The sequence below is a fragment of the Primulina tabacum genome, chromosome 5 (genome assembly GCF_025594145.1).
Source record: "Primulina tabacum isolate GXHZ01 chromosome 5, ASM2559414v2, whole genome shotgun sequence".
Classification (NCBI taxonomy): Eukaryota; Viridiplantae; Streptophyta; class Magnoliopsida; order Lamiales; family Gesneriaceae; genus Primulina; species Primulina tabacum.
This window is the reverse complement of record NC_134554.1, coordinates 1,493,997-1,519,136: the sequence shown is the minus strand read 5'-3', so window position 1 is coordinate 1,519,136 and position 25,140 is coordinate 1,493,997. Positions and strand designations below refer to the sequence as shown.

Below are 25,140 nucleotides of genomic sequence, written 5' to 3'. Positions count from 1 at the left end.
TGAAGTTTCAATTTTTCCTGTAGACTGTCGATTGAAAAACACAATAGTTTTCTTATTTTCCACGAGATTTTATTGTTTGCTACTAGATTTGTCATGGAGTTTTGTCTCTTTCATCCATTGAGTTGATCGTGTTCTTTAAAACTGTTGCTATTGTTATCCTAATTATTGCTAGGCAGTTAATTATGTGTTTTCCTTTATTTTAGTCTCCATCCTTTTGTTTTGATCTTGATGTTCTAATTAAGTTAATCGGGAATCAGTTATCAGTTAATCGATTTTTAAACAAAGATCTGTGTTTAAAATAAAAGAGTATAATTTGATTTGACAGATATTAGAAAAAGCAAATAAAGAATGAAGTTTTTCTTTATTTGTATAAAAAAATTCAATGTCGACAAGATGATAATTTCATTGATCAGATTACGAAAAGAAAAAAAATCGCAATGGACGTCACTTTCTTCGAATTAAACGAAGAAAAGGATAGCATTATGTGCTGTTTACATTTTTAAATACACGCATATTTAAAGAGCAACTTAATTAGCTGGTCCTTTTTTTGACTAGGGACAAACGCATTATTTCAAATTTTCAACTATTGATGCATCTGACATTTTTGGTGTTAAATTAGGCTATTTCCGGGATTTATGTAAAATCGAGACATTTTTTAAAAAATGGAAAAAAGTTTATTTGCTTAACATTTCTTTCTTCTTTATTTTTTCCCCAGTAGAAAGTATTTCATTTTGCGCCAATCGTCCATCCAGTTAGGGATATAAACAAACCAAACTGTTTGTGAGCTATTCGAAGCTCGATTCGATAAAAGCTCGTTTGAGCTCGTTTAATGAGGCTCGTTAAGATAAACAAACCAAACTCAAGCTTTACAGTATTCGGCTCGTTAGCTCGTGAACATGTTCGTTGGTAAGTTCATGAGTAATCTTTTAGATGAAAAAATAATAGTTTTGATATTTGATTTATTGATTTTGCATATTATTTATGAAATATATAGAAAAATCTATTAAATTTATTTATTATAATAAATTTATAAATTTTAACAAGAATAATATAATTTTCTTTAAACATGTAATTTACTTTTGAATTAATTTAATGAAAATTTAAAAGTATAATTCATATTTATTAAGTTTGTTTTGGCTCGATAAATGCTTGAATAAGCTCGTGAGCCATGCATATATTCGTTAAATAAAGCTCGAGCTCGGCTCGATTATAAACGAACCAAGCTCAAACATTCAAGAGCTCGGCTCGACTCGATTACATCCCTACCTCCAGCATTTGATTTAATTGTGTCAAATGGTGGGGGCCCATCTGTCGTTTCTTAAATTACATAGCATGTTGACTATGTCGTGACACATATTTTCCAGCCCCGCCCAAATCGAGTCGAGAATAAGGTTCACTGTCCGGCTTCTAATCCACCACCTGATGCGGAGTGAAGGTTACATAATTCATTTTAATAAAATTCCAGTCCTGTCTGACATTTGAGGCTTTGACTCTCTGGGTTTCGTTTATTTTTTCTTTGCCAGCACATACTGCCTATTGTCAATGGATAACTAAAATTAAACCCCATTGATTACCGCAATTTATATGAAGACTGAAAAGTTTCTTGGCCGTGGTCCGATTCTTTTTTTCTTCTGCAAAATCACGAATTCAAGCATGACTGGAGAGGGGCGACATATTTTTTCTTTGGTCTTTTGAGAGCCACATTCCATTACTACTCTAGCCCCTTGGGCAAAATCGCTACTATGTATAATTATGCCTTTCAAATTCTCCATACAATGCATCAGTGCATCAAATAATTGTTATATTTTTCCGATCTTAGATTTCCACTGATCGTGCTTTTGCACAGTAAGCGCGGACCAACCGAATATCGTCAGTCATTTTTCTTGAGCTCGAGGTTCCTTCTCTTCAAGATGAAGACCGCCTTGTGATTCAGAAGCTAGACCATTTGCTGAGAAACAAAAAGAAGAAATGCCTAGGCGTCGCTGGCGGGAGTCATTTAAATCATTCTTTGGGAGTCTTGATACCGAAAAGGATGAGGAGCTTAAAGAAAGCAAATTAGGTGAGAGTTTTTTTTTCTATAATTTTCTTACATAGATCAAACTACAAGGAAAGTTGAATGCATGATGCAATTAACCTTCTGTTTCAAGAATTACGGCTGTTTCCAACTTTATATTTACTCCATTCAAATACAAAGCTAAAGATTAGGTGCAGCTCAAATTAAAAGAAAATGCCTCATGGCTGCAGAAACTGACAGCAAAGTGCAGAAGATTTTTAAGCTTCTTCAAGGCGATGATAGTGCTCAGAGCGAACCACTTGCTTATTTAATTGAGGATTTCAACAATAATTACCAGTCTCTTTATGCTCGTTATGTTCATCTTACCTGATGAGTTGAGAAAGAAAGCACAGAGGAAACATGGGAAGGACAGTTCCTCATCCAACTCAAATTCCTCAGACTCGGATGATTCACCACGAAAAAAGAGCATACAAAATGTTGAAGTTGAGAAGAAATTTGAGGAAGATGTTTCCGGCATTGAGCAAGAACATGAAGTGGCACTTTCTGAGGTCGCTGACTTGAAAAGAAAGCTGGCAGTCACTATCGAGGAAAAGGAGGCATTATCTCTGGAATACCAGAGGGCTTTGAGTGAAACACAAGAAGCGCAGAAGATTGTAACATATTTAAATGCTGAGGCTGAAAAATGGAATAACGAGAAATCCAGTCTTTCGAATGAAAAGGCTGATCTCAACCAAGAACTCGAGAGTGCCCAGATACTAATAGCTGAACTGAACCATAAACTTGAAGAGATGAAGGGCACCAGAGAAAGCTTACTCGCCGAGAAAGACGCTGCTGTCAAAAATATTGACGAAGAGAAGAGAGAGGCGGAAAACCTGAGAATCTCTCATGGTCAGTTACAAACTGAGAAAAACGCTCTACATGTGGAACTAGATGGGGTGAAGGGAGAATTATCTGCCTTAAAAGAGAAGTTGGAATCAGCAGAAAATGAAGTCGCTGGGCTAAGTCAGGCGCATGACGCTGCCAAAGAGAAGAATACAGCTCTTTCCTCAAAGATTTTACAACTTGAGGATGAAGTAAAACAGGCTGAAATCAGAATTCAGGCTATTTCCACTGAATCAAGCCAAATGAGTGAAAAATGGAACGGTGAGAAATCTAGCCTGTTGAGCGAGAAGTCTGATCTCAATAGGGAACTGGAGAGTGTCCAAAAGCTACTAGCTGAACTGAACCAGAAATTCTATGAGGCTAATAGAGAAAAAGATAGCTTAATTGTGGAGAAAGATGCTGCCATCATCAACATTGAAGAACATAAAAGAGCAGCTAAGGAATTGAGGACCATTCACGGTCAGTTAGGACAAGAGAAAGACAGCCTATGTCTGGAACTGGAAGCGATGAAGGGGGAATTCTCTAATTTAAAGGAGGAACTGGAATCAGCACAAAATGAAATTGCTAGGCTAAGTCAGGCACACAAGGCTGCTGAAGAGAAGAACAAAATGCTTTCCTCAAAGATTTTTCAGCTTGAGGATGAGATCAGACAGGCGGAAAAAAAAATTCAAGATACTGTCTCTGAATCAAACCAGTTAATTGAAAAATTGGCCGTGAAAGAAAGAGATTTTTCAAATCACCTAGAGATTCATGAAACTTACAAAGAAGAAACATTAACTCGCCTGAGGAACTTGGAACAGGAACTTGATCTGTCGCACTCTGAGAGAAGAGAATTGGAGAAACAGAAAGGTGACGAACTTTCTGCATTTGTGAAAAAGCTTGAAAATCAAGAGAGAGAATCATTAGATCAAGTGAATGATCTAAACACGCAGATCAACAGTATTCAAGCCGAGATGGAATCTTTAAAGATTCATAAAGGCAAGCTTGAAGATCAGATAGTGCATGAAGGTAATGAAGCTACAGCTCGAGTAAAGGAATTGACAGATCAAGTCGATGCTAAGAAGATGGAATTGGAGTCTCTGCTGAATCAAAAAATGGAATCAGATATACAACTGGAGAAAAGAGTACAAGAAGTTTCTGAGTTTCTAACTCAGATTGAAAATCTGAAACAAGAGTTGGATAACAAAAACTTGGAGCTAAAGAGGAACATAGACGAAAAGGAGACTCTTGCTTTACAGGTCGAGCATCTGGATTCTCGAACTCAACACCGCACGCAACCTTAAAACTGAATTGGAGGAACAGCTAAAACTCAAAAGTCAGGAATTTTCAGAATCCCAGATCCAGATAAAGACCTTGAATGACGAATTGCAGAACAGGGCTGTGGAGCAACAGAAAATAACAGAAGATAGAGAGAATCTTGTGTTGGAGGTGAAGGAAAAAGGTGAGAACCTCAGTCAGTTGCAAGACGAAAAGTTAAATCTGGAAGCTAAAATTTTAGAGATGGAGAGGGCGTTAACTGAAAAGGAGACTGAACTCTCCACTTTGCAGAACAAATCTGAAGATGAAGAGAATGAAGCATCTGCTCGAATATTGGCCTTGACTGGAGAGGTAAACAGTCTTCAAGAGCAATTGACTTCTTTAACTGATCAGAAAATTGACAGAGATCTTATTCTTGAGAAAAAGAGTGGTGAAATATCAGAATTCATAATTCAGATAGAAAAGCTAAAAGAGGGACTATCAAGTAAATCGGCAGATGGAGAAAAAATAAAGGAAGAGAAGGAAAGTCTAGCAGTACACCTAAATGACTTACAACGGGAGCTAGAGGCTCTTCGTCACCAAAAAAGCAAACTTGAAGATCAAATAAGTAGCCAAACTGATGAAGTAAACCAGTTGAGGGAGGAGAAGGGAGTACTCGAGAGCAAAATTTCCAAATTGGAAAAGAATGTGGTTGAGAAAGAAGGTGAGGTAATTGCTGCTCAGAAAAAACTGGAGGAAACTCAGAATGAAGCTTCTACCCAGATTGGTGCCTTGACAGAACAAGTCAACTCCTTACAGCAGCAGCTGGAATCACTGCATTCCAAGAAAAGCCAATTGGAAATGCAAATGGACAGAGCTAAGCAAGAGCATAAAGAAAGTTTAGCTCATGCTGAAAATGATAATACCGAATTGGTGAACAAGATCCTTGAACATGAGAGAAATCTGCAAGAAAAGGAAGACTCGTTCATCAAGATGGGGGATGATCACCAACAATTGCTAGTGCAACTCCGAAGTCTCGAAGAAAATCTCAAATCATCGGTAGCAAAAGATTATAGAGATAAAAGAACAGTTCCATGAAGAAATTGATGCAAAAAATAATGAAATTACTCAACTGGAAGACACTATAGAAGATCTGAAGAGAGATCTGGAGATGAAAGTAGATGAAATCAGTACATTGGTGGAGAATGTGCGAAATATTGAAGTTAAGCAGCGGTTAACTAGCCAGAAACTCCGTATCACGGAACAGTTGTTAAGTGAGAACGAGCAGAGCCATTTGAGCAAAGAACAAAAGTTCCAGGAAGAACAAAAATTACTTGAAGAGAAAGTAGCTACACTGTCGGGGATAATTTCTGTTTATAAAGAAGCTCAAGCAAAAACTGTAGCAAGGATTTCAGAGAAGGTAAATGGCACATTAACCAGTATTGATACATTCAGTGTCAAGTTTGAGGAGGACTCTGGCCACTTAGAGACACGGATTTATGAAATCATTAGCGAGCTTAAAGTTACGAAAAACTGGATCAAAGAAACTAAAATCCAAAAAAATCAGCTAAGAGTGGAAATTGCAAGTTTAGTAAAGCAAATGCAGGATGAGGAAGAGCAACAGTTGGTGTTGAAAGGAAAGAATGCCGAATTAGAGAAAAAATTGCAAAAAGATGAGGAGGAAAAGAATAGTTTGATTCAAACCTTGGAACACCATGAAGAGAAAACTGTAGAACTTAAGAAAATAATATTAGAAAGGGATGAAAAGACGGGAGAGTTGCAAAGAAAAATGAACGAAAAAGACGAGGAAATCTCAAGCTTGATTGAGGAGAAAAGAGAGGCCATAAGACAGTTGTGTGTATGGATTGATCACCATCGGAATCGCTACGATGATCTCAAAGACATGATCACGAAAACAAAAGGTGGCTCAAGGAGGCAAATCACTACTTAGTACTTAGTGCACTTCAACTCTCTTCTGGTATGATTTCGACGTCTAATTCTGGATTTGATTAGTTGCTGTATTTATTTATTTCAGCAAGGGGCTAGTCCTTTTTCTAGACAATTGCTTAGAATAAGAATTTAAATCTTCACTTTTAAGTATAGGAAAATTTTCCAGTTTGATTCGTTGTGTAATCCATATCTATTCAAATTTTGAAGTGCTGCAGCTATTGCTCTGTGGTTTTATAGCAAAACTAGTGTGTGCATTTTTATTTTGGAATGGGAATCTCGGTGTGAAGTGTGTATTATGCCCAATTTTTAGATTTGCATTCAAATGCTTTGTTCAAGTGGAATGCTATTTACATTCTATTTTCTGTTAAATATACTTTTATCTTTATTTTTAGAGCATAAATACAATCCCAACCAACTTTGGCAAACAACAATTAGACCATAATTGTTGGTACGCTCTTTTACGGCTGACTTGAGAGTTGAGATAGAGAGCCGAAAAAATTATACGTAAAAAGTTAACCATTTTAACGTTTTTCCCATTCAATTTTCAGATTATTATTTAGAAAGATAACGTAGAAAGATAACGAGCAGTTGCAGTGGTCAACGTGCTGATGCCTGTCTATAATATGATCCCGACTCCTATTCCTTTTGGAAGAGTAGGGAAAAAATTTGTAAAAAAAATATGGTAAACTATTTTTCCAAGAAAATTACTTACTCGGGTATATTTTAAAATATTCCGAAAAGATCTACGGGTTGGGATATTCGGAAAATAACTTTGGCCAAACTTTATTTTTAAAAATGACCATGTCCAAGTACACAAGATCGTTTTTTTTAAATGTTTGGGTTGGGATATTTGAGAGAAATAACTTTGGTCAAACTTATTTTTAAAAATGACCATATCCAAGTACACATGATTTAAAAAAAAAAAATTGACTAAGATTATTTTGCTAACTACTCTGGTCTCCTTTCAAATTTTTATATATTATTTTTTCTTTATCAAAAACAAATAAATATTACCATTGGCTTTATATTTATCTATGCCAAACACATTTCTTCTCTTCACATCTCTAATATAATAATTATTTTATTTAGTTTTTAGCATTTTTTAAAAATATCCTATATTGTATTCCAATCAAAAAATACATCATTTTTTAATTAACTTTATCGATTAATTTATTAAATAATTTGATAAGCAATTAAATTTTATGTCCTCGTAACAAAACTAAACACATAATTTATCTTCTCAAAAAATTGTCGAAATACTTACCTAATACTATTTATCTTAGAAATTTCAAAATAAAATTAAATAATCCCAAAATCCTTTTTATTTTATTTTATTTGTAATTTATTATTATATATCAGCTGGTCGAAAAGGGCTGAACATTTTCTGCTATCTGATACCGCCAGAGAAACGACTACTCCATTGTTGATCAACGAATTAAATCTCACATAATAAAAAATCACCGTGTGTTTTCATTTATTAAGATAAACGCTCATGCAAGTAGGGATGTAATCGAATCGAGTCGAGCCGAACTCTTGAATGTTTGAGCTTGACTTGTTTATAATCGAGCCGAGCTCAAGCTTTATTTAACGAATATATTCATGGCTCACGAGCTTATTCAAACTTTTATCGGACCTAAACGAGCTCAATAAATATGAATTGTACATTTAAATATTCATTAAATTCATTAAAAATAAATTATACATTTAGAAAAATATATAATATGCTTATTAAAATTTGTCAATTTATTATAATAATTGAATTTAATATATTTTTCTATATATTTCATAATTAATGTGTTAAATCAATAAATTAAATATCAAAATTATTATTTTTTATCTAAGATATTACTTATGAATTTACTAACGAACATGTTCACAAGCTAACGAGCCGAATATCGTAGAGCTTGAACTTGGTTCGTTTATTTTAACGAGCCTCATTAAACGAGCTCAAACGAGCTTTTATCGAATCGAGTTTCGAATAGCTCACAAACGGTTTGGTTCATTTACGTCTCTACATGCATGTATGTGTTTCCACTGGATCATACTAATAGAGAAAAAAAACTAAATTAATTATATATAACTGAAATTGCTTTTAAAAAATAAATATACGATAAAATCACTCAATCAGGACAAACAATTTAAACATTTTTAATATTATTATTTCGTAGTTGAGTATCGTGTATTGTATTTTAATATCCACTTCCGAGAAGGATGGAAAATCTTCTCCGTCAGCATTTTTTCAATTATTTTTATTATATATAGTATCGTGTATTGTATTTTAATATCCACTTCCGAGAAGGATGGAAAATCTTCTCCGTCAGGATGGAAAATATATATATATATATATATATTTGATAGTTTATGATCGTTTCTATAAAAAAATTCTGTGAGACTGTTTTACGAGTCAATTTTGTTAAAATGATCTCCGACCTGACCCAACATTTCGCAAAACCCATAACTTTTCGCTCCAAAAAAATATACGTGTATATTACAATATTGAGTTTTTTTGGACAAAATTATATAATATTAAGTTTTAACTATATAACTTCATGGGTAAAATTGTCAATTATCATTCGATAAATCACTTCACTAATGTATTAATAGTCAAATAATATAATGGATAAATAATTTTTATTAAAAAATTATACAACCTGTTTAAACGAGACAATGTCAAGCGTGACAATATTGTCAATGAATACTTTTATAATATATAGTAAATAGTGAATAAAATAGTAAATTAAATTTAGAAATCAATTATCCATAAATTATTTTTTTCAAAAGTGAAATTCGATTTTTTCAAGTTAAAGAAACCTAACGGGGCTTTTTGGTGATTTGAATACCGAAAAATTAAAAAAAAAAAAAAAAAAGGAATCTTGACAGTGGGTTAACGCCCGAAGGGTTGTTGTGTCAAATACGACGTCGTAATAACAACTACGTCGCCGAAGAGAGAACTCTGTCACAGAAAAGTAAAGAATCGGGAATCGAGTCACCACCGTATTCCCTTCCCTCCAAATCCCAGCTTCTCCTTTTCTTGGGAACCCAAAAATCTCAGCTTTGAATTAAAGTAAAAAAAGCCAATAAAATAATTTTCTGTTTTTTACCCCACTCATTATAGGCAAGAATCAGAGTACTGTTTTGTTTGCTTGTTCTTGGACTCCATTTTGCTGTGTTGTGCTGTTACTCAATACCCTGTAATTTTAGAAGCAGAAGTCAAGCAATTTCCTACTCTTTTTGCACTGTTGTATACTGTCCTTACGTCTTGAATATGACAGTTCACTTGTTTGCATTAATTTCATTTGCAACGTTGTGAAAATCCCATTTCGTGTATTATTTTATTTTTGTGGTTAGCTGGAGGATTGTATTAATGCTATTTGGGTGAGGTGGGCTTCAAGATTTATGTTGACTTTTGAGATATTGACTATTATAATTTCGCTGTTTTGATTAATTCTTGATGACCTGTTTAATTTATTTATTTGGTCCATAAAATATTCAATCAATAATCAAAGATTTGATGAAGTAAATGGGGCTGGAAGATAGGAAGACTGCGGAAGCCGCAAAGGTACGTTTGGTTCGCTGCCCCAAGTGTGAAAATCTCCTTCCAGAACTCCCGGATTTCCCTCTGTATCAATGTGGTGGCTGTGGTGCTGTTCTCAAAGGTACAATTCGTAATCTTTCTGTTAGTTCTATATGCAAGTTTACTAGAAAGGCTACTCTATGTGGAGAACTCTTAGTTAGGTCCCTTGGCTAGTTTTGGTTTTCTTCATTAGTATCGGTTTTCAAGATTATCTATCTTATTGATGAAAAAATGGTCTTATTTGGATTTTTTTTCTCCGAAGACAATGCAAAGGTAGTAACCATGTTTATTTTTTAGGGTAAAGGTTGTGAATCTTGATCTGTGGTTATCTTGTTAGAATTGGAATGTTGACATATCAGCTGCAGGGGATTTATTTTTTCCATTGATCAGGATGAGGTCATGTTAGAACTTGTAAATTTTCTTCTTCAATTTTTGGGCGATGTGTTGTCCTCTCTGTGAATGTAATTTTTTGATCGTCTGATGTTGTTCTATAGCGAAAAACAAGGGGACTCTGGAAGAGAGATTGTACGAGAAGCCTAATGATGTAAAGGGGCCAAGAATCTCCGGGGACTGTAGGATTGTTCATAATTCTGAGGTTGAAATGGAAAATGAAAACGGAACCGAGCTTCGTACGGCAGAGAGGAGTCATAACGAAAAAGTGTCTTCCGATGGTATTTCCACTTTGCGAGTTGAAAATGGAGAAGCGAAAACTGATTCTGAAATAAGTAGTCGGGAAAGAGAAAGGATGGTAGTAATGGAAAGCAAGAATGATGATCTCGGGTCATATGGTTCGGGTCTGATTCGTGATATTAATCAGGGAAGAGGCTTTGATTTGAATGCCAATGGGCTAGAATATACAAATTATAATGGTGAACAAGCAGTTAAAGAAATGAGGCCTCCATTGGAATCATTAAGGTCAAAGCCATTACCTATGGAGGAACCGGATGTGGCAGCCTCTTTAGTTCCTGTCAAAGGTGTTGTGGCACAAGTGAGGTTTAACGATCATCTTTACCGTGGTGAGGGGCCATCGAGTCATGGAATGAACTCTTATTATGAATATGGTGAGAGGACTAGATATCAGGATCCAGATTTTGATGGGCAAGCTAGAGTTAAAAATTTGGAGAACGACCGAGACGAGCTCCTAAGGAAACTTGATGAGTTGAAGGATCAAATTAGCCGGTCTTGTGATGTGGCGGACAGACATAAGGAAAAAATGGTTCCTGATCGGAGGATGGTTTCTCCAACTGTATCCGATCATTATGGTAGAAATCGTGCTACTTATGTCCAAGAAGGCTTTACTGATTCACATGGCCTAGGCAAGAAACCACTTTCTCCCTATCATTTAGAATCTCCATATTTTGGTCATATGGCTGGATTCAATCCTTACACAGATAGATACGGTTCAAGTGGTCGGGAATCACGTCCTCAAAGAGGGTTCCCCCACGATCTTTTGGCACGTGGTGACACTCATCATCAAGAAATGCTTCGTGGGCGGACTCTCCAATCAGAGTCTCAATACATGCATCTGCCATATAACGAGCAGTTTCCTGGTTACTACGCAGATGCCAATCACGATCAAATCATATTAAACTCACACGAGAACTTTTTTCACCAGCCCGCATGCTCGTGTGTGCATTGCTATAATAAGAACTTGCATTTACCTCCTAAGGTTGATCACTTGGGTTTTCGTAACCAAAGTTTTCAAAATGAACCTTCTAATTTGAATTTTCATGGTTCTATATATCCTACTCCACAGGGACTGCCTGGTTATAATTTTGGAGGCTCGGGACTGCATCGATTGAATTCTCTTCAGTCTTTACATATGAATTCAAGTGACGTTGATTCTGAAAATATTCGCTCCAATTACCATCATGCCAGAAAGATGGCAGTAAGTCATAGAAGTGGACGGGTGTGCCGTTCAATTGCAGGTGGTGCACCTTTTATTACCTGCTGCAATTGCTTTGAGTTACTGAAATTGCCAAGAAAATGCATTTCTTCTGCAAAAATGCAACATAAAATGAAATGTGGGGCTTGTTCTTCGATAATATCATTTGAGGTTGGGAATAATGGAGGTATTGGATCAGTTTCTGTGCACGTTGACCAATTTCCAACTGAGATTGACGAGGGTTCTAGTGGCACAGTGGATGAAAATGTGATATATTGGCCTGGTGATACAAATAGTGCGGATTTGAACTGTGACTCGAATGATTGTGATGATTTGCAAGCCAAGTTTTTTCCGATAGATAAGAAATCTAAATCTGGTGAATCTGAGAAACAGCAGGATCCTCTTTCTTCAACTTCATGCCACCTCAAGAATGAGCAAAGCCCAGAAAATGTGACAGAAGTCAAGTCCTCTCTAAATCCTGAATTGCCCACTAAAGAACAGTCCAATCATTTTCCTGATACTAAAGTGTTCAGGCAATCTGACGATGGAAACAGAAGCAAGCGATCTGAGCATGAGAGAATTGCCTTTGGTGGGACTAATTTTCGGCAAAATTCTGCGACAGAAGCAACAGTGGCAACCGAGATGGATGTGTCCTTAAACGAATGTTCTAACAGCTGTGTTTCTCAGGACTCAGTGGAAACAAGTAAAGAAGATAACCGTAAGGTCAACAAAGGGGGCGAGTCTTTCTTTGCAGGTCTCATCAAAAAGAGTTTCAGAGACCTCACAAAATCTAACCAAAATGCACAAGATGGCGGAGCTCTAGTCTTTGTTAACGGGCATGTAATACTGGATCGTTTGGTTAAGAAGGCTGAAAAGTTAGCAGGACCAATCCAACCTGGAGAATACTGGTAAATACTCCTCGAATTAGCTTTCATTTATTTCAGTGCATTATTGTGTCCATCTAAGATTTGTTTACATATTGTTCAATAAATGTATCTTTGTTATAGCATGGCATTTGCTATAATTTCCTTTTAGGGCGGAATGAAATTTGGAAGATTAAAATAGAAAAAAATCAGGTGTATTTCCGCGGCTCAGACAGGGCTTTTGAGGAGACACTATTGATACTAGTAAGTGAACATGAGCTTAGAGAAGTCTGAGAAATAAAATAAATTTGAAGCATTTTCATGACCAACGTTCTATTTACTATTGCAAGATAATGAAGAAAATACCTTTTTTCCGTTTATAAATGCTGTTTTAGCTTGATTCATGCAACTGATACAAGGTGTCAAACAGTCATGTTCATGTAGAAGTGTTGAAGAACGTGTTTTGCTGAAACTGTATGGAACGATGACTTGACAACCGCGTTCGTATTTCCATTTGAATATATTCACCTTACCCGTCTTCTGACAAGAAGTGTCTGTCCTTTTGTTTTTCAAAATAATCTATTGTCTTTCTCGTAAAGTATCATGAGAAGCATGGCTGCAATTATTTTCATTTCGACACTAAACACGATGAATGATTTTGCACCCTTTTATTGAACCAGGTACGACATTCGTGCGGGCTTTTGGGGTGTGATGAGCCACCCTTGTCTTGGCATTATCATGGTGAGTTCATCCAGTGTCTGAAGCATAAGATCTTCAATTCTTGAACAAGCTTAAAGTATTTGAATTGTCATTATATTTCTAATAAAAATTGCAATTAACGATCTTATTAATTAAAAGTTATTGATGAAGTTAGATTGATGTTATGCAGCCAAATATTGAAGAATTCAACTATCCAATGCCAAAAAATTGTGCTGCTGGAAATACTGGAATTTTTGTCAACGGGCGGGAACTTAACCAGAAAGATTTAGATTTGCTTTCTAGCAGAGGTCTTCCCATCACACGACAACGGTCTTATAACATTGAGATATCAGGGAAGGTGATTGATGAGTGCAATGGAGAGGAACTAGATCTTGGCAAACTCGCCCCAACGTAAGAACTGCAACTTTTTTCTCGAAATCCCTATTATATATGTTTGGTCGGATCCATGCCAGCACAGGCATAGGCACCTCAAGTTTGTGAATCAGGGTTGAGCCATTCGAGATAGAGCTTCCAGTGTTTGGCCCTAGTCTTTTGCCTCTTATTCACATTCCTTTACTTCACATGCTTTCTTGGTTGGCATAATCGGATCAACAAAGAAGTTGTTGGAAAAACTCCTACGAGGGGATTGATTTGCCTTGGGTAGCTTAAACCTCCGTCTCACAAACCATCTGCCACCCAGATACTCTTTGTATGAGTATCTTTCAACCCTTTGATCAAGAATCGATTCACTCTTTCCCCAAATTATTGTCCAGAATTTCCTAATCGCGAATAATTCTACTGATTTCAGTCAACATATTCACTTGAAACTAACCATTATTTTGCCATTGCCTTTATCATCCTTCAGGTCAAAATTTACACGGATGCACTAACAATTCTTGATATTTCGACAGGGTCGAGAGGGCCCAGCATGGATTTGGTATGAAAGTTCCATTATATCTTGGTTGACTGCAGCATTTAGATGCAAAGTTTGTCAGAATGTTCTCAGTTCTTTACATGACGCAGCTGTTTTGTCATAGTTTGATTACCTAAAAAAGTGTCACCTATGTTATCTGTTATCAGTTGCATATGTGAAATATTATCCATTTTGCATCGCAGAAGTTTTTTCATTATTGCAATTCGATGTATGAAAGCAAATGCTGTATTTAATTTGATTTGATTTCTGCAAATAGAGTGTTGATTATTTGATATGGTATTCATTCATTGTATACAAGTGAACTCTTGAGTGGGTGAAATTGTCATCTTTAATTGGGATTGGGCAATCAAAATCCCATCAAGTAGCATTAATCTTTCCGCAAAAACTTGTGTGAGACGGTCTCACGGGTCGTATTTTGTGAGACGGATATCTTATTTGGGTCATCAATGAAAAAATATTATTTTTTATGCTAAGAGTATTACTTTTGTTGTAAATATCAGAAGAGTTGACCCGTCTCACAGATAAAAATTCGTGAGATTGTCACAAGAGATCTACTCTAATTTTTCGTATATCTATCTTTTTTTATTCATTAATTATTAAAAAAAATCGTAATTTATCATCTTATCTTAAATTTATTCCATCAATCAAATATATTATTATTTATTAAAAATTATTGACATCATACTCGATATTTTAATAATCATAGCATTATTTATCATATTCAATGTCATCAACCCGTTAACTTATCCTAAACTATGGAGTGCTAATAATTAGGTAATGGAATCCAAACCCAAACCCCCCGAACAATCGGGTACCCAACTATGTCGGGTAATCTAAAAATTACTATAAGAGGAATACACACACACACATACGCATACATGTTTACCCTGTTTCGTACATTCGCCGTCCTTAATCTTCTCTGCTTACGGAAGGAGGTAATATGAGTCCAGCGATGTCAAAAGATTGTGCCAGAAAAGTGATGGATATCGACGGAATCAAGGAACCGAAGAAGAAGAAGAGAAGGGTGAGGATCAAGCTGATCGAGAACAGAGAGGAGCTGCACACCACCTTCACAAAACGGCGTCAAGGCCTCTGAATTTTGAGACAACTTCGCCGCCCAGGCATTCGTCATCACTTTCTCTAGTTCCGGCAACGTCTATGCCCACGGAGATACTGAATTCGACTCCATTTTCAAGCGCTACCTCGCCGATCCTTCTTCTTCCGTGGCCGCGACTGACAATAGTGTGAATGGAGGAGGGATCATGGTGGCGACGCCGATTGACTCGGAGGAGAGAATTAACGAGGCTTTAGGGAAGGGGCGGTCGGCATGGGATGCGGTTACGGTGGATTTAGGATTGAGTGAGCTTGACGACATGGAGACGGCTGTAAATTATATGAAAAGCCAGCTGAAGATGGGGACAAGTCTGCAGAACTAGATTTACTATAGAATTCAAATGAGAAGATTTGAACATTCTTGTGAGACATATCAAAGTATGAATCTTCAATGCATAATTGAAAGTAATGTCTCATCTCCATCGTTACTGTTAGCTGGCGGTGTATATCTACATCTTAGGATGATTGAAATACGATCCAGCTCTTTATTATTCATGGATAAAGTTAAATCTGTTATTATCCATTACACTTTTCACGAAGACTTGTTCAAGGCTTATATTAGTTATCTAATCTTTGCAGCTTTATCTTAGAAATTTGTGGAATTGGCTTTGTTTATCTATTCATATGTTAGGGTTTATTGGTTCTTGATGAGGTAATCTTGGAGCATTTGATGCTCTGATCTTTGACTAAATCTATATTTAGAATGCTACCTAAGAGGATATTATAGTGCTTTTTTTTTTTTTTTTGAGTTTCTAGATATGAACACTTGTATTTGAACTAGTAACTTTAGAAGCTTGTTCTTCCTGGTGAATGACAAAAAGTCTAAAAAACTATGAACACTGAATATGTATTGCTACGATTATCTTCTTCATATTTTAACCCCTTCAAAGACCACACATCAGGGTAGTAGCAGGACCACTTTATTTCCTATAATTGTCAACATTCAAAGTTGGAATGTGTGAAAAATTCTGTGGTGTCGAATGGGAAGTTTGGGTCGACACCAACAGGAACAATCGAAAACTCCACACCTCCAATCGGGGAATTAGTTGTTGAAGCATGGGTTGACATTATCTCGGCAATATCAGCTTCTGTATGCTGCAAATTAGTACCTCCCCAGTTGCTCTTCATTGGGTTATAAGTTCCTGGAGTGAAGTAATTCGACTCTGAGGCAGCTGGAGATAAAAACAGTGGCGAGTATGTTCCTGAATACGTCCCCTGGTGGTTTCCATCAACAAGATCAGATAATGGAAAATAGTGATTTTCCCTGTCATAGGATGCAAATGTTGATGGAAAAGAGAAGTGGGCCGATGTTTCATCATTGTTTAAATCCTCAGTGTGGACTCTGAGGTTAGATTTCAAGCTGGAAAGTGTCTGATTCAGCTGTTGTGGTTGATGAAGACTGTGAGAAATACCATGTTTCATTTCTTGTTTTTCAGGTGATGCTGGTGGTGGGATTGCATTAGTGGAGTGGTTGCAAGTGTGTGTCCCTCTGTAAGTGATATCGAATACGGTCGGATCGTCATCAGATCTTTGCACTTGCTTCGTCGCCCAACAATCTTGAACCTGACGGTACGTACATCGATAGTAGCTCCTACAAAATGGATCCACTTGCATCAGTTTTGTTCGGATAAGAATAATATTATGCTGGAACAAGATAATCAAACCAGGCTCGAGAGCCAAATATCTCACGTGTAGGATTTTGACTGTAAAACTTGCATTTCGAAAAAAAAATGAGCATAAAATTTCAAAAAATTTGCATTCGAAGGAACGGTTGTCGACCTTGCCCTTCTGCTTGATCACCCATCCTCACGTGTAATGAATGCGTTCCAAGTAGGAAACAGGGAGTATACATACCTAGGATATTTAGCTCCCAAAATGTCCTTTTGCCCATACTTTCTCCAACTAAATCCATCATCGGTAGGGCCTTCAAGTCCACTGTCAGAGTAAACTCTCACTTGTTCGGTCCAAGTGTGCTGCTGCTTTCTGTTATTATTAAATGAAGTAACAGAGTGAACACACACGCAGACACAAATAATGTCAACGAGATATCCATCTTTTATTGAAAGTTTCACCTTTTCTTTGAGGGATTAACGTAATCATTATGATCCCCGAAATTCTTGTTCAAACCCTCACTTCTTGGACTTCCATCAACCGATACCCGAGACTCGAGCGCAACTGATGTTGCCGCTGTCATAAAAACTTGATCTTGCTGTTTTGATCCACTCCATTTCAGAATCAACAGAGCCTTTTCATAAGAAGACAAAATCCTCTGAATTAGCAAGTCCTGAGCTTGGTTCGGAGACGACGTGAACAGATAAAACCGAAGCTGCTTCGCTTTCTCCATTCCTTGAGTGAGCTCATTGATAAGTGTCTGATATTCCCAGTTTACAGGACTCTCCATTTCTTGTATTTTTCCTCCCTATTCTTGTATAGGAAATATGGCTCACTTCGCACGACACGACGGAACTGTAAAACGGTATAACTATTCAAGTTATAAAGCAGTATCAGTTTTCTCTCATAAATATAAGAAATAATAGGATCTGGATAGTTCAGAAGATTAGGTAAATGGACAAAACAGCATGGCTATTCCATTTTTTAAGGCCGTTTCTTTTTGCTGTGAAGGAGGGTGTTTTGGATGTTATATTTATAGGAAAGGAGAAGGGTGTATGTATATGTGTATAGGAGACGCTGTTGAAGTAGGAAGTGGACTCTTTCGAAATTAAAGAAACCTAAGAAAAGAAAAGAGCGAGGTGAAAGAGTTGAATTTTGACCGAGAAACTGAGTATTTTTTCTGCGTGGACCAATCTTTGGTCATAAATCTCATTCATAATGGTGATTGTTTGGAAAGTAGCCAAAAAGTCAAGTGATGACCAATTCAAACCTTCGAAAGATTTCTGTAGTGTAGAGTAACACAAACGTCTCGATTTCGAGAGCTTAGGAGTTGTTCATCGAACGTATGGCCTCGCATTGGTTAGATCAAAGACATGTTATAGATCCACGTGTTTTTATTTTGAATTCAGACAATTGATTCATCATTTTATATTAAAATATATTCGGAACATCGTTACAAGTATCGTATAAACTCAACCGTGTATCTTCAAGATCCTCTAAATTATCTCCTCAAAATTGTTGTCGCCTCATCTTAAGCTTCTGGCTCAGTTTTGAAGTTTAGATTAGAAAAAATCAGATTTCTTTAGCGTCGGGAAGCATATGATATTTGATAATTACATTAATGTATTCCGTCATAAGTTTTATGATTCAAAAACAGTTCAATTACAAAGAGATGTGTAAATTTTTAATGATTAGCGAAACTGAATCAAGAAGAAGGTTTTGGTCTAATCTATATTTTATTTATTAATTAATATGATATTTTTTATAATAGCACGCTAGTCACGGTTTATATATTAATTATTAGTTCAAAAGGTGCTATTCCCTTCTTGTAATAAATTTTGTGAATACAACCCTAGTTTGGAAGGTTCAAGTGCTGACCAATTCAAAACTTAAAGAAATAATGCGTGGGAAGAAAATGGAGTCAAATATTTTAATTTTGACGAAAGTGATAGATTTTATTACAAAATAATAATACCAAGGCATCAAGAAATTTTCAAATGCCGCGTTATTTGATAGCATTGAGTAAATGAGAGGGCCTCAATTGGTGCGTCGTTTGTGACACATTGTTCAAGGACAAGGGAAAAAAAACTACGCTGAAACTGTAAATTTTGTGAAATAAATATTTTATTTTGGTTATATGTGAAAAATATTATTTTTTTATATCAAAAATATTATTATTTTTTTAAATATGAGCATGATTTATTCATCTCACACATAAAAATTAGTTATACCAAATATATCTTTTCGAAAAAAGTTAAAGGGAGACCGTTAATGTTCACAATTTAAAAGAGATTTATTGATTATTCATGTTGCTTAATGCATAAACGCACATGAAAGTTACATTGAACAATTAAGAGTAGCATCAAATTAAGCAGCCATCTCATTCTATTTCTGGTAAGACCATCAATCCTGTAAATTGTAAATATGGGGACCAAATTCATGCAAAGTCAATAAAAGTTACTTAAAACATTTGGAATTAGTTCATTAATTTCTAATGAACAAGATACGTACGCACGAAACAAAGTTTAAGACGTGATTGAAAACAATTTTGTCTTTTGTGCATTTCTTTTATTTACATTTACTCTATTTCTTTTAGAAGAGCAAAGATCAACTTATTTTGCAGGAAGCTATTGTTCAAACACAAATCCAATTTTTTTTATCTTTGCTGTTTAAATTTTTTTACTATAGTTCTAATATCCAGGATACATGATATATAAAAAAATCAACTATTTTCTCTGAAAAATAAGTTACAAATGTGGAAAATTATTTTTACGTTACGTAGAGTGTGTGATGGTGGGCAGCTAAATAAGCTTATAATATTCGATTATAATGTATTTTCCACGTTTTGTTGAAATTGACATAAACATCAAAGCTCAAACGTACCGAAAACAACGTCAATAGACTAAGAAGGCCCAATTTACACTTCGATCATCTTGGAGGCCCAGGTTAAAGCCCAATTATATATAGTATAAGCCATAATGTTCTATTTTTTCATATAAAAAAAAATTAATGCGTTGGTTAATGGAGCAAGTAGCAATTTATGATAAAATTAAAGACACACAAAGTGCAATTTGCAATAATACGACTTTTTTTTATTAATCTAATTAATATATGAAATTTTAACGAAACAAAATTTCTAAAAGGGGTCAAAATGACCCGTTAATCATAATATATGATATTAAAAATTTATGACTACGTGATTATATATTTATATTTGCATAATCATCGCATATATAATATTTATAAAAATACAAAAAGATGCAACAAAATAATAACAAGACCGATCGATGGAATCATTATTACAAACACACAGATTTTATTTCTTTCTACCATATAGAGCACACTCCCAATATTTAAATATTTACGTGCTTTTGACATTTAGATTGTGTTATTGTTATGGGAAGGTGACTCTGCTTATCAAACTAGGCGTGCATGGAAATCACCTCTCTTGGTACTTGAAGATGCCCGTCCCTTAATTCTGCATACACAAAATAAAAAGCAACATTGATCGATCAGTTCAAATTTCCGATATATGAATAATAGTAACAGCAAAGATTGGGGTGCAAAGAGGTTCACCTTTCTGTGAGACTTCTTCTCATCATCACTGTCACTGCTGCTCGAATTGTCGCTATGTTTGTCTTCCCTATTCTTCTTATTCTTCATGTTCTTCATGTGTTCCCGCATCTTTGGCATGCAATTTCCACCACTCCCATCTGATTTTTTCGTCTTCATCTTCGTCTTCTCCATTTTTGCACCATGTTGTGGAGTCCCATTGGTTGGAAAATTTTGTGTGTGATTATTTGTGGCAGATTCTTGGTGTTGTTGATGAGTGAATATTTTACATGCGGATTGCGCCATTTCCTTCACTTTGTGAGTAAAAGAATGCTCATTGTTATTACTGGTTTTAGTTTGCTCTGATGGCCTGTGGTTCTTGATTGAGGCCATAGGATTAAAAATCTATGAAGGAAAAGCTCTGGTTTTTGGTTTGTGATGCGGTTTGAATTGCTTGGCTTACATATAGATAGTGATTCTCGGAATAGTTGGATTCTCTAACTTTGTGTTAAATCACACTTTGCATCTACTTTTACTTGATAAAAGAGAAGGCTATTTCAGATTCCCACGACAGGTGATCGCAAGTTGGCATCAATCTGAATGAAACCATACATGATTCGATGCTTATCATATTTCATGGGCCATTGTTACTCGAATTAATTCATACATAGAGCGGAGTGTATGCAAATATCTTTTTATTACATGAAAAGCTGCCAGTGCTAACCATCCGGCTCCAATAGGATCCATGAACAATGGCGAGGCCAAATTAAATTAATGCATCAAGCCCAAATTGACGAGAAGATCAAACAGAACCATATTCCCTTGTAACTTTAAAGTAAAGATAAAAGTTGACAACACTGTTTAGAAACTTAAAAATACCAAGTAGATTCCCTACAAATTACTTACATATTAAAATCACAAAAGAAGGTAGCAAAAGTTTGACCACATTAAGACCAAGTAACCTCCTCGTGACAGTTACATACCAAGAGATTAGCTCTCTCTTACAGTGCTAAAGAAACAAACGTTGCTGTTGCCTCAACAGCTTTGTTTTCTTTTTCTTCTTGACTGGATCCAACAGAAAGCAAATACTTCTTCCCGATTTTGAAAGAGTGATCACCCCCATCAATCACATGCAACTTGTTAACGCATTTCATTTTCTTCATTACAGCTTCCAACTTGTCTAGTGGACAGAGTCCATCTTTGCTACCCTTCAAGAAAAACAGCAGGTCATATGAAATATCCGAGTACTGTACAATTCTCGCTTTCCGTAGGCAAATAATACCGACCATAGACTTTAATACAACAGATCACTAATTAATATATTTTAAAAGTTGATTATAAGCCAATAAACTTCTAAGAATCTCTAACTAGTCGCATGCATCAAAGTCCTAATTAATTTCATAGCTGTCACATTCTTGAAATTCAGCCTATATTAAAAGCATGTCAATAGTAATCATAAACAGAATAGATGCTTTTTACCTGCACAAACATAACAGGGACTGTAAGTTGCAGAAGCGTTTCATCTCGTAATGTGCCATTGGTGCCCTAAAAATCGATATATCAAGTAAGACATTGCTCTTCAGGCACATGAAAATTGTAGAAGGCATCACACTGAAACTTTAGAGAACTAAATTCATCGAAACAAGTGCATATCAATTTTGCTTTATTCTAATTTGGGATAAAAAAAATCTGAATGGTACTTATTCAAAAAAACACAAAAGAAGATTATTTTCACAAACAAAGGATTCACAGATGTTAATACAGATCAACGGATCCGCAACTTGATTTCCGTAGAATTTAGGTAGTTTTATGGAACTTAAGACTCTGAGTACAAAACATCAGTACTCGAGTAATCAAGATGAAATCTTATACTATTGGTCCAATTAATTACCTACAGTCCTACACCATAGGGTTTTGCAGTTTAAGATGCTCACCATCTTTTAAGGATTAAATGAGATGCCTTCAGTTCATCCAGATCACTCATATTATACATTATATTATATTAAGACTAAGATATAAAGAGATGAAAAGGTTTGTTAATTAAAAAAAACATGGCATGACTAGAGTCTGTTGATCAGAAGGAGCATAGAAAGTGAAATAATCTGGTATCATGCTATATGAGAAGGATAATTACCAACATACTGTCAGGTTCTACGAAAATAAGCATGCAGGTCCATCAAGATCATGCATAGAAGCTACAGGAAATGTGCTACCGATTGATGCTTTCACAGGCATCACGGCTAGAAGCAGCTAGATCTTAAGTCTATGTAAAACGGTGCACTAACTGTACCACGAAAGAGTGCCAAACCTTTAGAGGGTATCCCAAACAAATTATAGCAGAAGCTGAAATGTCACTTTTGCCAGCAACCATGCAGCTGACCCTGGTCATTGAAAGAAGAAATACATTGTAGGCAGTTCACCTAGTGAAGATAATACACACCAATTTACCTTGATCCCATAGATTTCCCTGCCAAAACTAGTGGATGGCCAGGGTACTTAGTCATGGTCTCTCTTACTCCATCACAATGAAAATCAACCAACTTTTCGGCCTTCGGAGGAGATCTTCGCTTTCCTCCAGAAAAGTCTGCAAACAGCTCAATCTACAATCAGTTAGATCTTTGGTCTGGAGCACAAAATAGTTACTCAAAAAATTGTTCAGATGGCAATGATTCTTCAACCCTGAAATCTCTCCAACTTACATAGATATGTATTTGAAGCCCTAGTACAGAAACATGAGAGACTGCAGTGCACAATCAATAGTTTTGTAGTTCAACATGCCCTTATACATACTGGGAAATATGCATAATATAGAAGGTAGGTTGGTCGAGTACAGGCAATAAATGCCACCCAGGACCAGCTTAACAAAATTATCTGGTATTGCACACGAGATATGAAAAAATTGACCACCTGCCTATGATATCCAACATGTCCCAAAAGCTCGAGCTAGTGGGAGTAGAATAATGAATAGGTTTTCACTTTAATAGTATGATCCTACATTCGTGATATGTCTAACCTTGCTACACTTACAAGGGTAGTCGAATGTCACTACTTCAACAGCATTTAAGGCCTCGGCCAGCATATCTTTCCATCTGCAAACATAACAGTTCAAGACATAACCTTCTTGAAACTATAAAATAGGCAAGAGAAAGTAATCCCATTCCTCCCCTTTGAGTCGGCAAAATGTATGAGAGAACATTATTAATATTATTTTGAATCTCCGAAATCACAAGGGCTACCTCTCCCTCCTCCACTCACATACACGAAAACACAATTCCGGCACGGTTCCGCCCAGCAAAATCCATCACTTGAAAGAGAAGGCGACGCAGCATTTAGCGAAACATACAAAAAGCTGCGAAAGAGAAGGCGACACGGTAGACACCTCACACTCCACCATGAAGAGATCCATGAGAGAGACACACACACACATATGTAGAATGTATGGATCGGAGAACCTACCTACTCATCCAATCCGAGGAGGAAGGAGCACCAGCCCCATGAGCAAAGACAATAACAGGTGATTGATCTGCCTTCTTTGTAATCGCACAAATTTTCTGAGCTCCCTCCTCTATCTGTGGTTGCTCTTTAATTTCTTCTTTTTTAGGTTCGTTCCTGTTAATGCGCTTGCGTTTCGAAGCCATTTCCGTGGCGCACTGTTGGATTGATTTTTTCTGATTTTTGTGCAACTGACTCGAATTGTAATTGGAAACCCTAGTTCGTCTGTTCTCATCCGAAATCCGAATTAGATTTTCGCGCCAATCAAATTGAGGATTTTGCCAAAATGCACACGTGTTGCAATACATTGCCCATAACATTTTGATTACACGGGGGAAAGAAGGGACCTCAATCGACGGTCCGAGATAAATACATATATAAAGTTTTGTCATAATAATAATAATAATAAACACAACATACATATTTAAATGCCAAATGTCAATTTCAGTTAAATAGTATGATATTTTTAGTTTTTTTTTAATCAGTTGTAATTCAGAAATTATGTATAGTGATTAGTTTTTTTCTCGAAATCATAATATCATTGTTAATTTTTTATAATTATATTGTTAAGCATACACAGATATTACGAGTAATTTTTTTATGGCAAAAACTTGTGTGAGACGGTCTCACGGGTCGTATTTAGTGAGACAGATTTCTTATTTGGATTTTCCATGAAAAAATATTACTTTTTATACTAAGAATATTACTTTTTATTGTGAATATAAGTAGGGTTGACACATCTCACAATAAAGATTCGTGAGACCGTCTCACAAGAAACATATTCTTTTTTTAATCACGTAATTATAAAATTTAACAATAACATAAGTCATTTAGTTACATGATTTTGAGAAAAAAAAAACAACCAAACTGATCGTATAGACAATATATATATAATTGATTTAACAAAAGATATATAACTAAAAATATCACCATGAAATACATACATGATTAAAATTGATAGTTTTTTATTTAAAATTATACAATGATTTAGTTTTAAAAAATTGAAAATATATCATCTATTTGTCATATGTAATATAATATATAGACAGATATAAAAGCCACTACATTATAATTTCATATATTGCCAAAATAAAGCATCATAAATTTTTGGAATTATAAAAAGCATATATTTTTTTATTGAAGGCCCCAACATAACCTAATTTAACAAGGCCCACTACTTTTCTACCTAGTTTTTCGAACCTAATTCTATAATGTAACATCAACCCCTCCTTCCGTGCTTTCCATTTTTCGCCACTCCAAGTCGTCAACCATAATCAAAATTGGGGATAACTTAAGATGCCAAACTGCGAAACGGATATATATGATTTCTACGAT

At 35.6% G+C, this 25,140-nt stretch overlaps 4 protein-coding genes and 1 long non-coding RNA gene across 5 annotated transcripts; 2 read left to right on the top strand and 3 right to left on the bottom strand.

The window, feature by feature from the left end:
* The first annotated feature begins 437 nt into the window (after positions 1 to 437).
* LOC142545095 (uncharacterized) lies at positions 438 to 6,300 on the top strand. The gene is given in 6 exon segments (XM_075652069.1): positions 438 to 484; positions 1,917 to 2,059; positions 2,245 to 2,381; positions 2,383 to 4,149; positions 4,151 to 5,194; positions 5,196 to 6,300. Coding segments are annotated over 6 exon segments (4,026 nt in total). The 3' UTR covers positions 6,084 to 6,300.
* Positions 6,301 to 9,004: 2,704 nt separating this feature from the next.
* On the top strand, positions 9,005 to 14,324 carry LOC142545305 (uncharacterized). The gene is made up of 5 exons (XM_075652416.1): positions 9,005 to 9,738; positions 10,151 to 12,449; positions 13,085 to 13,145; positions 13,294 to 13,514; positions 14,015 to 14,324. The coding sequence occupies exons 1-5, from the start codon at positions 9,603 to 9,605 to the stop codon at positions 14,067 to 14,069; spliced, it is 2,772 nt and encodes a 923-aa protein (XP_075508531.1). The 5' UTR covers positions 9,005 to 9,602; the 3' UTR covers positions 14,070 to 14,324.
* A 1,649-nt stretch (positions 14,325 to 15,973) lies between these two features.
* Positions 15,974 to 17,845, bottom strand: LOC142545304 (putative WRKY transcription factor 53). Its single transcript, XM_075652415.1, has 3 exons — positions 17,223 to 17,845; positions 17,005 to 17,133; positions 15,974 to 16,741 (listed from the first exon to the last, which is right to left on the bottom strand). Exons 1-3 carry the CDS (start codon positions 17,549 to 17,551, stop codon positions 16,087 to 16,089), a joined length of 1,113 nt encoding a protein of 370 aa, XP_075508530.1. The 5' UTR covers positions 17,552 to 17,845; the 3' UTR covers positions 15,974 to 16,086.
* A 2,175-nt stretch (positions 17,846 to 20,020) lies between these two features.
* LOC142545303 (uncharacterized) lies at positions 20,021 to 20,945 on the bottom strand. The gene is made up of 2 exons (XR_012820249.1): positions 20,338 to 20,945; positions 20,021 to 20,239 (listed from the first exon to the last, which is right to left on the bottom strand). It is a non-coding gene; the product is annotated as an uncharacterized LOC142545303 (long non-coding RNA).
* A 172-nt stretch (positions 20,946 to 21,117) lies between these two features.
* LOC142545302 (uncharacterized) lies at positions 21,118 to 24,155 on the bottom strand. The gene is made up of 6 exons (XM_075652413.1): positions 23,770 to 24,155; positions 23,341 to 23,402; positions 22,762 to 22,897; positions 22,622 to 22,694; positions 21,793 to 21,858; positions 21,118 to 21,521 (listed from the first exon to the last, which is right to left on the bottom strand). Exons 1-6 carry the CDS (start codon positions 24,123 to 24,125, stop codon positions 21,315 to 21,317), a joined length of 900 nt encoding a protein of 299 aa, XP_075508528.1. The 5' UTR covers positions 24,126 to 24,155; the 3' UTR covers positions 21,118 to 21,314.
* Positions 24,156 to 25,140: the final 985 nt, after the last annotated feature.